We start from the raw sequence: 16015 nt of genomic DNA, 5'->3' as shown, positions 1-16015 counted from the left end.
TCCCCCACAAGGAGAAGAGACGATCTGCATGATAAAAACCCTTGCCGGTCAGTCCCTTCCCTCCAAAGAAGGTGTCCTGACCCAGAAGTAATATAGTCAAACCTCGGTTCTCGAAAGTCTGCCATCTCAAATAGTTTGGTTCTTGACCAAGTTGTTCACGGAAAGAATGTCTTCAGTTGTTGAACAAGCTTTGGTTTTCGGCCTAACAACCCTTTCATGCTGATGCATCCGCATGACAAAAGTGTCTCTCAGGCCACAAACAAAGGAGATAATGCGCCAATATGAGTCAGTTTACCCCTAATGCTTCAGGAAATTGTGCTGTGAATATTTTTGTGGGCTTTTTGCTTTTATTGCTGGCAAAATGGACAATTAGCACAATTTTTAACATAAAGAGGCAGTCTTAAGAGTACTAATGTTGAGATCAACCAAAGGACTCGTATGCATGCATATTAGCATAACCAATGGACATGGACATTGGGGTGGTGGGGGCTTGTCCTGGCGGTGGAAGTGGCCGGAAAGAGGTCGATGGAGGAAAAAGAAGACATATGTAATACTTTAAACAATAATAAATAAATAAATACATAAATAAATGAGTACTAATATTGCCCTAGCTGGTTTGGCTCAGTGAATAGAGTGTGTGCCTGTGGGCTGAAGGGTCTCGGGTTCAATTATGGTCAAGGGCACACACCCAGGTTGTGGGCTAGATCCCCAGTAGGGGGCGATCTGGCAGGAGGCAGCCAATCAATGATTCTCTCTCATCATTAATGTTTCTATCTCTTCCTCTCTGAAATCAATATATATATTCTATATAACAAAAGCCTAAAATGCAAATAGGTCGACCGGCAGAACGTCTGGTCACTATGATGTGCACTAACCAGCAGGGGGCAGACGCTCAATGCAGGAGCTGCCCCCAACACTCAGGCCCCAGGACAGCCAAGGCAGGTGCCAGCAGGGATCCCCCGGATCACCCCACCGGTTGTCCCACAGATCGGCTCTGATCTCTAGCCAGGCCTAGGGACCCTACCTGTGCCCCAATTTCTGAGTGTCCAGATTATTATGATCACCTGACATTTGTAGGCAAATTAGCTATAATTTCACGCTGAAGTTGCTAGAGGGCCAGACCATTATAAATAGGGAAGCAGGTTGTTTACCATGACAGTAGAAGTGATTTTTTTTTTGGAAGATATGGGTAAACAATGTGATTTAACAGCCTTTAAATGTGGGATATACGGTGTGTGTGTATATATACATATATATATATGTACATATATATATATATATATATGTGTGTGTGTGTGTATATATGTATATGTATATTTAAAAGAGTGCTAATGTTGCCAATGGTGTGAAAGATACAATGGTCACAGGCAATTGAAGAGGTAGAAAACTGTTGTTGATTGGATACACGAAAAATAGTTAGCCAGTGACAGCAAGCAAAGATGCCGCACGCTGACCTCCTGACAGACACCCTGGAAGTGATTCGGTTAAGGTTAGGAGGGGGTCGTAGTACAAATTTAAGAAAAGAAGTGTTTGTTTATAGATTAAACGGTATATTGGACATGCACTGTATATAAGAAAGGTTAAAATGGAATCATTCGTGAGTCTGGAACAAATTAATTCAATTTACATTCTTTCTAATGGGGAAAAAGGATTCAGTTTTCAAGCAATTCGCTTCCAGAACGAATTAAGTTCGAGAACCGATGTTCCATTGTACTTTTCTTTTGTTAGTAGGTCCCTTGCCCCACCCTTCTCTCCTTCTTTCTTTTTGTTTATTAATCCTCAACCGAGGATATTTTTTCCATTTATTTTTTTTAGACAGAATGGGAGGGAGAGACAGAGAGAGAGACATCAGTGTGAGAGAGACTCATAGATTGGTTGACTCCCACACACACCCCGACCAGAGCCAAGGATTGAGCCTTGCAACCCAGATATGTGCCCTTGACCGGAATCAAAACTGGGACCCTTCAGTCTGAGGGCTGACGCTCCAACCACTGAGCAAACCGGCCAGGGCCACCCTTCTTTCTATAAAACCTTAGAGCACCCTTCTAGCTGCTAGCTGGGATTCATGAATCGCTTCATAAAACCAATTAGATCTTTTAATTTGCAGGGTTGAATTTTGTATTTCAACAGTATCCAATGAAATTATTCTTTAAAAGTAAAAGAGAAATACAGGTTTCTCAGATAAAACCTGAGAGAATCTGTTATTCATATACCTGTTCCTCCTTTTAACAAGAAATGGTAGAGAAAGTTCTTCGGAGAGAAGAAAAATGATATAAATCCGAAAATCAACCCTAGATAAAGGAAAGAAGAGTGTTAGAGAAGGAATAAATGAAGGTAAAACAAAATATTTTATTTGGGGTGGGGGGGATGGAAAGAGATTAACCAAAAGAAGACGTTGGGGGTGGGGATAGTCAGTTAGGGGAGGTTGCCAGGAAACGCATACTAAACAAAGGTGAGATTGTTGTGCAGATTTAAGTTGCTTTCTGCCTTCATAAGCATTTCTGGAAACAAGGCCATCACCCTCTTCCTGGTACAGCAAGGAAAACGGTTTCACAAATAGAGGCTGCCCTTCCCAATGTGTCTCTTACAAAGGGGTTCTTCTTGGTGTCTTAAAACTGACCAGTCTGAAATCATTCATATGCCGAAGAGACACAGTTTGGTGTGACAAGTTCTGTCCCTGCAGCTCCTAAGCTACAAGCCTGTACAGCATGCTGCCGCCCTGAATGTTGTAGGTAATAGCAGCCCAATGGTTACAGTGCGTCTGTGCGTGATGCTGTAACTGCAGAACCAGCTCAAGATGGTCCTGTCCTCTTTAAGAAGATCCTGAGTTGCTTTTCAGAGACAACAGGCCAAAATCAAGTCATGCAGCTGGAGCATGTGGCGAGGAGAGAACTTTGACCTCCACCTGCACCCGGAACCAGTCTCCACACACAGGACATAACCAGAACTTGAACACTGGATCCTTTCAGAAGTGAAGGATCCATTGTCCAGGGAGACCTGGTGCTATTGCCCCTTACAATACATGGCCAAGATCCAAGGTCCTCCAAGTAAAACTTGCCCCACCAGCTCTAGCCAGTTTGGCTCAGTGGATAGAGTGTAGCCCGTGGACTGAAGGGTCCCAGGTTCGATTCTGGTCAAGGGCATCTACCTTGATTGTAGGCTCCCCTGCCCTGGTTGGGGTGTGCAGGAGGCAACCAATCTATGTGTCTCTCTCACATCAATGTTTCTTTCTGTCTCTTCCCTCCACTCTCTAAAAATCAATGGAAAATATCCTCAGGTGAGGATTAAAAATAAAAAAAATCAAATAAAACTTTTTAAAAACTTGCCCCACCAGTGCTTCCATATGCCTGCTTCCCCTAGCCCCTTAAGAACCCTTAACCTAGTCCAGTGGGCAAGATGGATTTGAGGCACTATTATATCTCCCATAGTCTTGGTTCACACCTCCTGGATCAATAAACCTTTCCTTACTCCAAACTCTGATGTTTTCAGGGTTGGCCTTTTGAAGCATCAGGCACACAAACTCGGGTTTGGTAAAGATGTGTTGTGCTACGAAGTCACTAGGTGACATGTAATCTATCACATAGATTAAGAAGGAAAACTATATGATCGAATCATATGCAGAAAAATGCATTGGACAAAATTCAATGCCAATTCATAATAAATTAACACCCAACCAACAAACTAGGAATAGAGGAAAACTTCCTCAAGTAATAAAGAATATCTGCAAAAAATATGTATCTACAGCTAACATCATACATAATGGTGAGAAACCAGATGCCTTCCACCTAAAATCAACAGCCAGGAAAGAACATCTGTTCTCATTACTTCTAATGAACATCAAACTGGAAATCCTAGGTGATGCAAAGAAAAGGGGGCAAAGGGTATATGGATTGGAAGGAAAAATTTAAACTGTCTTTGCTCACAGATGACAGCAGTGCCCAAAGAATCAACAAAACAATTCCTGAAACTAATAAGCATTATAGCAAGATTGCAAGATAGCCCTGACCGGTTTGGCTCAGGGGATAGAGCGTCAGTCTGCGGACTCAAGGGTCCCAGGTTCGATTCCAGTCAAGGGCATGTGCCTTGGTTGTGGGCACGTCCCCAGTGGGGGGCGTGCAAGAGGCAGCTGATCGATGTTTCTCTCTCATCGATGTTTCTAACTCTCTATTCCTCTCCCTTCCTCTCTGTAAAAAAACCAATAAAATATATTGAAAAAAAAAAAAGGTTGCAAGATAGAAAGTTAATATATGAACGCCAATTGCTTTCCTATATACTACCACGAACCACTGGAATTTTAAAGTAAAAGCACAATACAGTTTACATTAGCAGCCCCCAAAAGATAAGTACTTAGGAATAAATATACCAAAATATGTGCAGGACTTATACTTAAAAAAAACTAATGAAATAAATCAAAGAAGATCTAAATAAATGGAGAAGTAAGAAGAGTCAATATGTTAAGATGTCACTGGAAAGGAATCAGGCCCAGGGCGGGTCTGCCTCAGGCTGGTCAGTAGTGTGTGGGTTTTTTTACTTCATACAGAAAAGATTTCCAGCATGAGTCCAGGTGACGTTGAGAGTACATTTATTAAAGCTGGGGACAGTGAAACAAGGAAGGGCTTAGGATAGAAGAAGCATCAGGAGAGAGCCTAGGTGGTGCTCTGCTTTGGTTCTCTAGAAATCTATATATATAAAAGGCTAATATGCTAAGTGTCTGACCATCCAACCCGTCGCTATGAGACGCACTGCCAAGGGGCAGACACACAATGCAGGAGCTGCTGAGCTGCAGTGACTTGGCAGCAGTGGTTCTAGGGTGATGCACCCCAAAACCAGAGAGGAGGGAACCCGATTCCTCACAAGGCCATGCAATTCCACCTTCGGCCGTGGGTTATGTTGTTGCTGGGGCACTGTTGGCCCCGAATCTGGTTTACTGCACCTTTGCATTTGCCTTCCACACCCTATACAACAGCAAACTTGCAGAGTGCCCTCTCACACTCCGGGACCCCTTGGGGTATGTCTGAGAGCCGGTTTTGGCCCGATCCCCGCAGGCTGGCCGAGGGACCCTACCTGTCAGAGGGACCCTGCTCACTCCACAGATGCTGGGAATGGACCGGGGGAGGTTGGCTCCAGGGTATGTCCAGCCCGTCTCACCCAGTCCCACCCCATCAGCCACCTTCTAATTAACTTTCCTTTCAGTGTGCACGAATCTGTGCACCTGGTCACTAGTGTTATAGGAAAGGAGTGAGCCAAGGCAGGGCTGCTTTGACTCACTGAAAAGTCAGAGGAAAGGGGGCCTTGGAGATAGGTTCAGGGGTTTAGCCTGGGATGAGCTGCTGCTACTCATTGCTCCCCTGGATGCAAGTCTTATAGGGACCCTTAGAGTTTAGCAGCCCCCAAAAGATAAGTACTTAGGAATGAAACCAGACAACCAATGGGTCCGGGCTGCCTGTCACTAGTTGAGCTAAGTAAGCAGAGGCAGGGTTGAATCATATATGAGCGTTTATTCCAATACTGCTGACAGTATGGGAGAGCAGCAAGTCATGCATGAGAATCTGCTCTACCCCTCCCCATAAGCCTGATGCTTATGTTGGGTAGAAGGACAAAGGTTACGTGGGAAAGCAGGAATTACAGGCATGGGGAAGAAGGCCAGGTATAATGGTTACAGGTTACAGGCAATGCCAGCTGCGGGTGAGGGCTGGGGGGTCGCAAAGGGCGGGGAGCCTCTGGGATTGTTTCAGCAAGGAGGTTGTTAATCTTTCCATGATGATGGCAGTTCTCAGAAAAGGAGGATGGACTGCATTCCGATGTTAGCTCCCATGTCCCAGGGCGTACAATTCTCACCCAGGTTAGAATGTGCTTTCTCTAGTCAGAGCAGAACAATCACGGTCACCAGAGCAGGATTCATATTTCTTATAATTATAGCTTGTCCCCAATATTCTATTTCTGCCCTAACAGGAATAAATAAAACAAAATATGTACAGGATCTATATTTAAAAAAAAAAAAAACCTACAGAACTAATGAAAGAAATTAAAAAATATATCTAAATAAATGGAGATATTGATTAATTAATTAATGAAATAGAATATGCATCCCTGAGGGGGAAGAAAGGCGGGAATAGGCTTCAGAGAGAGCCCGCACTGGGTCTTTGTCTGGAGGATTCTTATCTATTTTCTAAAGGCGGGAATTTTAGGGGAGGTTTTAGGGGAGGATCAGTAGAATTTTCATCAGCTTTACGCTGATGTGCCTAAAATGAGATTTATTTCCCTGACCTCATCCTTCCTTGAGTGTGGCTGGCACAAATGTTACTAATTGTATTTCTGTTATCTATCTCGCTGAGTAAGGTGAGTTAAGAAAATGGAGTTGAGGTATATAGAACATTCTGGTGGGTATTAAACAATCCCATGGACCCAAGAGGGTGCAAAGTTGCTACTACCTTCTTGCGCTAGTCCCCCCTAACAGTTAAAAGAAAGAATTGACAGCCTTAGTGTCCCAATTCCTCAATGAGATATAACTTCTACTTTCATAATGCAACCAAGTAAAATGCAATCAATTAGTTGACATACATTCTTTTTTTTTTTTTTTAGCGTAAAGGTTGTTTAAAAAATTTTCATAATCTTATCAATCCTTGCATTTCATCCTCTTTTACCAGTTCATGAATTTCCATATCAAGGACTTCTGGAAATTTCCCTTTTCTGTCGCCTGGTAATGTTCCCACTCAAGTGAAAAGGCTCTGGGTTCCCAGCAAGAGTTAAGCCAAGGACCCTGCCCTGTTACCAATCTGAGCTTGGTTTAACCAGCCTGACTGCTACCCCAAGGAGTGGCTAGTCAGGTTTCTCATTGTGATTTCTTCTTTCCAGCCTCTCATTTATTTTTATTTATTCTTTATTTTGAGAGTAGGTTTTTTCAAGCTGGGGACAGTGAGACCAGGAAGGGCTTAGGACAGAAGCAGCAACAGGAGAGAGCCTAGGCAGGGCTGCTTCGGCTCACTAAGAAGTCAGAGGAAAGGGGGCCTCAGAGACAGGCTCAGGGGTTGGGCCCAGGATGAGCTGACACTGCCCATTGCTCCCCTGGTTGCAAGTCTCGTGGGCTCCCTGAGGGGTTAGGAGATGCACGCCCGAGAGCCCAGAAAGGCGTGGGCTTGCTCCTGGGAGGGAGAACGCACCTCTGATCTTTTAAATTTCTCCATACTGAGGTAAATACAGCAGACTTGTGTGGGGCCCTTTAATTTTGGGGGGACAGACAGAGGCTCAATTTGGCCCATCCAGCCTTTGGTAGTGCTGTACTAATCCCTTGTTTTAACCCCATTGATGTCTTTTTATTTATCTCATTTTTTTTCTCTAAGTGGAACATTCCTCATAATTGCCATTATAATTTCAGATTAGAATGTCCTTGAGGGCTCACAGAGGTTAAGCCTTTCTAGACATACGGCGTTGCAAGGTGACCTTGGTAGTGATGGGGGGAGTAGCGATGATGGTAGTGAAGGCAATGATGGCAGTGGCGGTGGTAAGGGTGGAGATAGCGATGGCGTTGGTGGGGGTAGTGCTGGGGATGGTGGTGATGATGGCAGGGGTGGTAGTGATGGTGGTGGTTTGTAGAATGTGAACAGGGGCTGGGGAGTAAAGCTACAGAGGATGTAGAATGCTGATGAATGTGGGCTGTGTAGAAGGGAGCACTGAGCCTAGGAATTCCAGGTAATGAGCAGCGGCCGAGGGAGACGCACAAAGGTGACCTACCTCCTCTCCGAGGCAGCAGCTGCTGGAAGGGCCAGGATTCTCCTCAGGAGACAGTTCCACATGATGCCTGCAGGCGCCCCGGCAAAGGAGGCTTCACAGGGCTGGCCAAACCCAGAGAACTTTACTCCAAAGCTGCTGAAGCCTGACCACTGCCTGGGCCGGAAACCTTTGTTCCGTCACTCGAGGAACCACTGCAAGCCCAGCTTGGCCCAATGCTGCCTCCTGGTGTCCCTCTCCACCCTTGCTGTGTTTGCAAAATGGCTCCTGGAAGGAGTGAAAAATGACTTGATTGGTTAGGTCCGGGCTCAGCAACCTTTCTCTGTAACCGGACAGACAGCGAACGGGCTCTGCAGCCAGGCCACCTCTGTCACAGCTGCTCAGCTCTGCTGTCCTAGGGCAGAGCAGCCGCAGACAGCCCTAAACCAGCACATGCTGTGTTCCCATAAAACTTTATTCATGAATACTGGTATTCAAAATGCATATAATTTTCTCATGCCCTGTAACACTATTCTTTTGATGGTTTTTCCCAACCATTTAAAAATGTAAAAACCATGCTCTGGTTTGGCTCAATGGACAGAGCGTCGGCCTGCAGACTGAAGGGTCCCAGGTTCGATTCCAGCCAAGGGCGCATGCCTGGGTTTCGACCTCAACCCCCAGTAGGGGGTGTGCAGGAGGCAGCCGATCAATGATTCTCTCTCATCATTGACGTTTCTGTCTCTCTCTCTCCCTCTCCCATCCTCTCCGAAATTAATTTTAAAAAATATTTTTTTTTAATGTAAAAACTATTCTAACCTTGCAGGTCCTAAAAAAGCAAGTGGCAGGCTGGATGGCCACGGCCGGCTTCATCCAGTGCCCCACTGAGAACGAGCCCAACTTGGCCCAGCGTTTCCTCTGCCTCAAGGAGCCAGAAGGCTGGGAGCCAGATGATGACCCCATAGAGCAGCGGTTCTCAACCTGTGGGTCGCGACCCCTTTGGGGGTCGAACGACTCTTTCACAGGGGTCACCTAAGACCATCGGAAAACACATATATAATTACATATTGTTTTTGTAATTAATCACTATGCTTTAATTATGTTCAATTTGTAACAATGAAAATACATCCTGCATATCAGTTATTTACATTACGATTCATAACAGTAGCAACATTACAGTTATGAAGTAGCAACGAAAATAATTTTATGCTTGGGTCACAACATGAGGAACTGTATTAAAGGGTCGCGGCATTAGGAAGGTTGAGAGCCACTGCCTTAGAGGAACATAAAAAGTGTCCATCTGGTCCCGCTTGCCTTTCTGTCATGAAGCAGTCTGAGCCCTGGCAGGTGTGGCTCAGTTGCTTGAGTGTCGTTCCATGCACCGAGGGGTCACAGGTTTGATTCCCAGTCAGGGCCATTCCCGGGTTGCAGGTTCGAGCCCCTGTGAGGGGAGGGGAGCACGCAGGAGGCAGCCTACCAATATCAGTGTTTGTCTCTCATCATTGATGTTTCTATCTCTCTCCCTCTCCCTTCCTCTCTGAAATCAATAAAAATATATTTTCTAAAAAAAGCCAACAGTAAACAGAAAGAATTTGAAGAAACTGCAAAGAAGGTCCCCTGTGCCATCGAGCAGCTGGCAGCCATGGACTGACGCCTCCCGTCACACTCCCTGGTCCCAGAGTGGACTGCGGCATTGCCAAGGCAGGGTCCCCAGGGTTCCCTGCCTCCCCGTGGGGCCCGTAACAGTGCCTTCAAAAAGAAGAACATCAACATTTTGAAGTGAGAATATTTAAACTGTATTTTTGTTTTCTCTTGAAGGTGGTGCCACGGGCTACTTCTGTCTTTGCACCTGGTGTTGCCGGGGACAGCCACCGATTCTTTTTCCTTTCGTCGTTTTTGCTGTATTGATCCTAGATTTGCCAGGGTGGGATGCTGAGAGGTTTGGTCACGTGGGCAGAGCCCTTCCACAGCGCGGCGTCTGGGCTGCCTGCCGACTGGCTTGGAGCCTGGGATGTGATGTGAATGCAATCACAGGTCCATGGTTGCTGGATGAATTAAAGATACCATTTTAAATTTTATTTTCATGATCTAAATTTACGGTATGCATTTCATGTTCCCAATACTCTATGCATTATCTCACTTGGACAAGTCCTGCGATGGTCCTTTTACCTGCCAGACCTCCGACTGCGCTGTGTGTACCAGTAAGGGGTTTCCTCACCTGGTTCATCATTTTGTATTTTTTTTTTTATGGTTATGTTTGTACTTTAACGACTCCATTGATCTACCATTACATTTTCACTTATGCTAATTTTTCCATGTTTTTAGGTTTGGTTTTGGTTTTTTGTTGTTAATCCTCAATCGAGGACAATTTCCCATTGAATTTTAGAGAGAGTGGAAGGGAGGGTGAGAGACAGAGAGAGAAACATCGTTGTGAGAGAGACACATAGATTGGTTGCCTCCCACAGGCACCTGGACCAGGGCCAAGGATGGTGCCTGCAAACGAGGTACATGCCCTTGGGCAGAACTGAACCTGCGGTCCTTCGACCCTTCAGTCCGTGGCCAACACTCTACCCACGGAGCCAGCGGGCGAGGGCCATTTAGTAACCTTCAAGGCCGCAGTGGGAGAACTGGAAGCACTGGGCCAGGCTGCCTCGAACTGTAGGTGGAGCCCCTCCCCTGACTGAGCCCTGAGCGGAGGGGAGGGAGGGAGGACTGGTGTCTTGAGCAAAGCTGGCCTCTTGCTGTGAGGTCAGCTGAAGATCCTCCACCAACAGTGAGCACAAGGCAAGGCCACAGCATCCTCTAAAACAGACAAGGAGGAGGTCTTAGTGCCAGACACGCACTTCCCAGGGCCCGGCTCGGTGCTCCCTGCGGGTCGGGCTCAGTGCTCCGCCCTCTCTAGTTGGGAGAGTGCAGAGCGGATTCTTCTGGGCATCCTGCCCCCGACAGGCTGTCATCCACAGGGCGGACAGGGGTGGGAGGAAACCGTGAAAGGAGCTCCCAGTCCACCAATACGCTGCAGATAGCTATTTCCCATTCGTGGTGTGGGCAAGGCGGCTGACAATTCACCTTTCTCTCTAATACCAATCCTCCTAACGTAGGACATAGAATAAATAAATTAAAAATCATTTGGGGGAGGGGGGACGAGAGAAAGAAGGGAGGGCAGGATCCAGCTCCCACGGGCCACTCTGGAGGTTCTGACCGCTTTGTTCTCCTGCCTGCTGGCTGTCGGGTGGGGGCGGGGGGGGGGGGTGGTTACTATGTGGCCAGAGGCAGGAACCAGGTTCTAACTTCTGGGGGGCAAGGTTGGGGAAGGGACTTGTCAAGGGATGGCTGTGGGAGCCAGCTCATAAAAACGCCAGCCCTAGCTTTGAGTTCACATTCTCTCTCTCACGTCTTTCATCATATTCTTAACAACTGTCATTAGAAATATAATGAAAAGTCGCCACCACCGGAGATGGTGGGGAGCTTCCAGTTAGTGCCTTGCCTTCGCTTCTGTAGTTCCCACCAGAGACAAGGCAGAGGAAATCTCAATAAAAGCCTTAAATTGGGTGGTGGTTTAATGTCCAAGGTCTGGAGTCAGACAGGTCTGCTAGTTACTAGCTCTGGGATCTCAGCCAACTTACTTAAAGCTGCAGTCCATACTCCAGCACCAGGGCTGCTGAGAGTTGTCTCGATTCGTCTGCCATCTTTGGGTCAGGCCTGTAAGATCCCTGTTCCTGAGGGACACTCTGGATTGGCTGAGCCTGGTGACATGGCAGCACCCTGGCTGCCAGGGGCAAAGTGTCCAGCCACCTTTCCGCTTCTACCCTGCGTCCTATCAAAGAACATACATTGGGAGATGCTCCCCAAATGTGAAGGGACACAGCTTAAAGTAGCACTTCACAAAGTTTCATTGTAGAATCATTACAGAAAATACTCAAAGACATAGAAAATACCACCTAGTGGTAAGTCAAATAAAAAGATTATAAAACATGCATACAGCATGACTATATACAGTATATTACTGGGGACCCAGTGCATGAATTCGTGCACCTTGAAAGGAACTGTGGGCCACGAGGCTAACGTAGGCACAGGGGCGGGTCTTGGCTCATCCTCCACTCCCCTGCCTGACTCCTCCCGCCACAACCCTCAGTTCCCTGTCTGCCGGCAGCCCCACTCCCGCTGTTGCCGCTCCCACATGCTGACGGTGCCGGCCCTGCTAGCACCCGCTGAAGGTGCAGAGCAATTGGGGCCAACGCCATCAGCGGATGTGAGTGGCAGGTGCTGCCCTGATCGCCCCTCAGGAACAGGGGGAGGTGGAGAAGCCCTCAGGGGCTATTGGGGCCAGCAGGCTCTGCTCACATCCACTTCTAGTGCTGAGCGATTGGAACCGGCATTGGGGACCAGCAGCGGGTGTGAGCAGGGGCTCTGGCACCGGCTGCAGGTGCAAGTGGGGCCGGTGCTGGCAGCAGGTGCAAGGGCTGGGCAGGACCCTGGCGAGCAGGAGCAAAGAATTTTCAGTAACCACCAGAGGCTCACCCCAATGACAGCGACTGGTGCCCTGCCTTTGTCTGGTGCCCCGCTCACCTGCTCTACCATCATGCCACAGCCGATGCCTGCCATGTTCCGCGCACGCCCCCGGTGGTCAGTGCACATCATAGAGACTGGTTGTTCAGTTGTTCAGTTGTTCCAGTTGTTCCACCATTTGGTCTATTTGCATATTAGCCTTTTATTATATAGGATAGAGAGTAATGAAGAAAGTTAGGATCCAGAAGTAAAACGTGAGCACCTCTAGTAGGATGATAGGATTATGGGTAGCTTTTATTTTCTGTTTATGACTTTCTATTTATCCCAAATGTTTACAAAAGTAAATAGAATACCCACAAGGACAGCTATAATTAAAAAAACACACACACACACAGATAAGCCCTAGTCAGTTTGGCTCAGTGGGTAGAGCGTCAGCCTGCGGACCGAAGGGTCCAGGGTTCAATTCTGATCAAGGGCACATACTTCAGTTGCAGGATCCTCACCCGCCTGGGCCCTGGTCAGGGTGCATGTAGGAGGCAACCAATCAACGTGTTTCTCTCACATCGATGTTTCTCTCTGTCTTTCCCTCTCTCTTCTACTGTCCATAGAAACAAACAAATGAGACAGATAATAACAAGCATTGGCAAGGATGTGGACAAAGTGAAACCCTCATGCACTGCTAATGAGAATGTAAAAGTGCAACCACTTTGGAAAACAGTCTAGCAGTTTCTCAGATGGTTAAACATAGTTACCGTATGACCACTCCTAGCTATATCCCCAAGCAATTCCACTCCTAGGAATAACCCCAAGAGAAATAAAAACATATGTCCACATAAAAACTTGTACATAAATGATTATTTCTCATCACTGATGTTTCAATCTCTCTTCCCTATCCCTTCTTTTCTGAAATCAATAAAAATACACTTAAAAGAAATGGAAATAAAACAAAAACAGTTCTATAACTTCAATTAAATTATTTTATACATTTAATAAAATATTCTACTATAACCGTGGTCAGCAAACTGCGGCTCGTGAGCCACATGCGGCTCTTTGGCCCCTTGAGTGTGGCTCTTCCTAAGCCTTAGGAGTACCCTAATTAAGTTAATAACAATGTACCTACCTATATAGTTTAAGTTTAAAAAATTTGGCTCTCAAAAGAAATTTCAATCATTATACTGTTGATATTTGGCTCTGTTGACTAATGAGTTTGCTGACCACTGTACTATAATAAAAATATTTTAAAATAGCAAATTTTATGTTATGTATATTTTTACCACACTAAAAAAATTTTGTACCTGAATTTCACAGTAGCACTATTCACAATAGCCAAAAAGTAGAAACAATCCAAATGTCTGGCCACTGATCAATAAACAAAATGTAGTATATCCATACAATAAAATGTTATTCAGCAATAAAAATAAATAACATACCGATGCATGCTACAAAATAGATGAACCTTAAAAACTTTGTGCTGCTTCTCCAACATGGCTTAGTGGTTGAGCATCGACCTATGAACCAGGAGGTCATGGTTCAATTTCCAGTCAGTACCATGCCTGGTTGCGGGCTCGATCCACAATGAACAGCATGCGGGAGGCAGCCAATCAATGATTCTCTCTCATCATTGATGTTTCTATCTCTCTCTCCCTCTCCCTTCCTCTCTGAAAATAAATAAATAAATAGATGATAGCCCTAGCCGGTTTAGCTCAATGGATAGAGCATCGACCTGCGGACTCAAGGGTCCTGGGTTCGATTCTGGTCAAGGGCATGTATCTTGGTTTCGGGCACATCCCCAGTGGGGAGTGTGCAGGAGGCGACTGATCGACGTTTCTCTCTCATCGATGTTTCTAACTCTCTATCCCTCTCCCTTCCTCTCTGTAAAAAATCAATAAAATATTTTTTAAATAAATAAATAAATGATAGATAGATAAGTAAATAAAAATAAAAAAGTAAATCCTGCACACCAATAGGGGCTGGAGCAGCGTAGCAGCTGCTTCCTGTGCAAGGGGATGGACCATGCAGCCCATACACCATGCAGTCCTCACCACCAGCCCCTATTACCTTACTCCTGGGTGGCTCCTCTCATTTGCTTGATCTGCCTGGCCCCTGAGGCACACCCAACCCTCAAACTTCCTATCCGCCCTCTCACCAACCCCCACCCTCCACCCCCTGCTTAAAGTTTCTAAGGAAAATGAGAGAGTCAGTTCCTAAACCCTCCTCTTTAGTTTGATAAGAGAAAGAGAGGGAATTACCCTGTGGCTTCTTTTCACCTTTAAAAAAATGTCTGCAATTCTTGGCTAAATTTGAAATGGGAATCATAAGGGCAAAGACATGGTGGGAGGGAGAGGCCGGGGACAAAGATCCCTCCCTGGAGGGAAAACCAATGTAGGTTTAGAAAGTCCCAGGAGATGGGCTCCTCCAGCCCCCTTGGCTCTGAACTTCCTCAGAAGGACATCAGCGAAGATGTAGGAGGTCCCGGAGACCCCGCCCTTGTGGTGGCCAAGGCCCTTTAAGCTTTGGTTTCAGTTTTCAGTGCTGGCTTTAAAGGGGACTTTCCCCACCCAAACCAGGAAGAGCCCAGAACAGGAGACGCCCCAGAGCAAGGCACAAACTGCGTGAATATAACTCTGCAGCAATAAAGACCAGATGCCGGAGTGTCCATACAGCTGCCAGCAGCTGGAACCAGCCAGGTGACCATCGAGTGGGAGACCGAGGGCCTCACCCAGACAAAGCCCTAAGGTTTGTGAAAGCACCAATCCTGCCGTAGGGGGTAGAAAAAGGAAATGAAAGCTAATGCTTAGCTATGGGGAAGACGAAGAGTCTGTGCCAAGTCAGTGTGAAGACAGAAGTGGCCCAAGGTGGGCTTTCTGATGGAAGATAAAGGGATCGTTGAAACAAAATCAGCCAGGCACCCCTGCCCCCCAAAATGAGAAGTATATCCCCCTCCCAGCCTCCACCTGAGGAGAGTGAGGAGAGGGATGCTTTTATATATCCTATATAATAAAAGCCTAATATGCAAATAGACCAAATGGCGGAACAACCAGTGGAATGACAGGTCGCTATGATGCACACTGACCACCTGGGGGCAGATGCTCAACACAGGAGCTGCCTCCAGCCCGCAGGCCTCGGGCCAGCCAAGGGACCTATCACCCCACCAGTCGCCCCACAGATCAGCCCTGATTGCCGGCCAGACCTAGGGACCCTACCTGTGCACAAATGTCATGCACCAGGTCTCTGAGAAACATCAACAGGAGAGACACATGCACACGCCTGGAAAGGGGCCAGGTATCAAGCCTGTAACCGAGGTATGTGCCCTTGACCAGGGACGACCCAGGACCCTTCAGTCCACGGGCCAATGCTCTATCCACTGAGTCAAATTGGCTAGGGCTTTTAAATATATTTTTATTGATTTCAGAGAGGAAAGGAGAGGGAGAGAGAAAAAGAAACACCGATGATGAGAGTCATTGATCAGCTACCTCCTACATGCCCCTCACTGGGGGTCGAGCCTGCAACCGAGGCATTTGTCCTGACCGGGAATCAAACCGTGACCTCCTGACTCATAGGTCAATGCTCGACCACTGAGCCACACTGGCCAGGCCGAGAGGGATGCTTTTAAAAAATAGATAATACATTAAATATTTAAATGGTAGAAAGTACACAGTGAAGTTTTCCTCTCATCATCCCTCAAACACCCAGTTTCTCTCCCTAAAGCAACTATCCATTTCTTTTTTATCTTCCAAAGCTAGTTTACATGAGCTTATGTATATGTTTAGTTTATATATACAAGCAAGATGTTTTCTCCTTT

General features: G+C 46.5%; 1 protein-coding gene across 1 annotated transcript; it reads left to right on the top strand.

The window, feature by feature from the left end:
• Positions 1-7465: 7465 nt before the first annotated feature.
• LOC308526418 (baculoviral IAP repeat-containing protein 5-like) lies at positions 7466-9355 on the top strand (the record flags this gene model as incomplete). The annotated part of the gene is made up of 3 exons (XM_081101534.1): positions 7466-7501; positions 8531-8676; positions 9283-9355. 3 exons carry the CDS (start codon positions 7466-7468, stop codon positions 9353-9355), a joined length of 255 nt encoding a protein of 84 aa, XP_080957660.1.
• Positions 9356-16015: the final 6660 nt, after the last annotated feature.

Source organism: Myotis nattereri (genome assembly GCF_964212035.1).
Source record: "Myotis nattereri genome assembly, chromosome: 10".
NCBI lineage: Eukaryota > Metazoa > Chordata > Mammalia > Chiroptera > Vespertilionidae > Myotis > Myotis nattereri.
The sequence above is the reverse complement of the archived record's forward strand: the minus strand, read 5'-3'. Positions and strand labels throughout refer to the sequence as shown.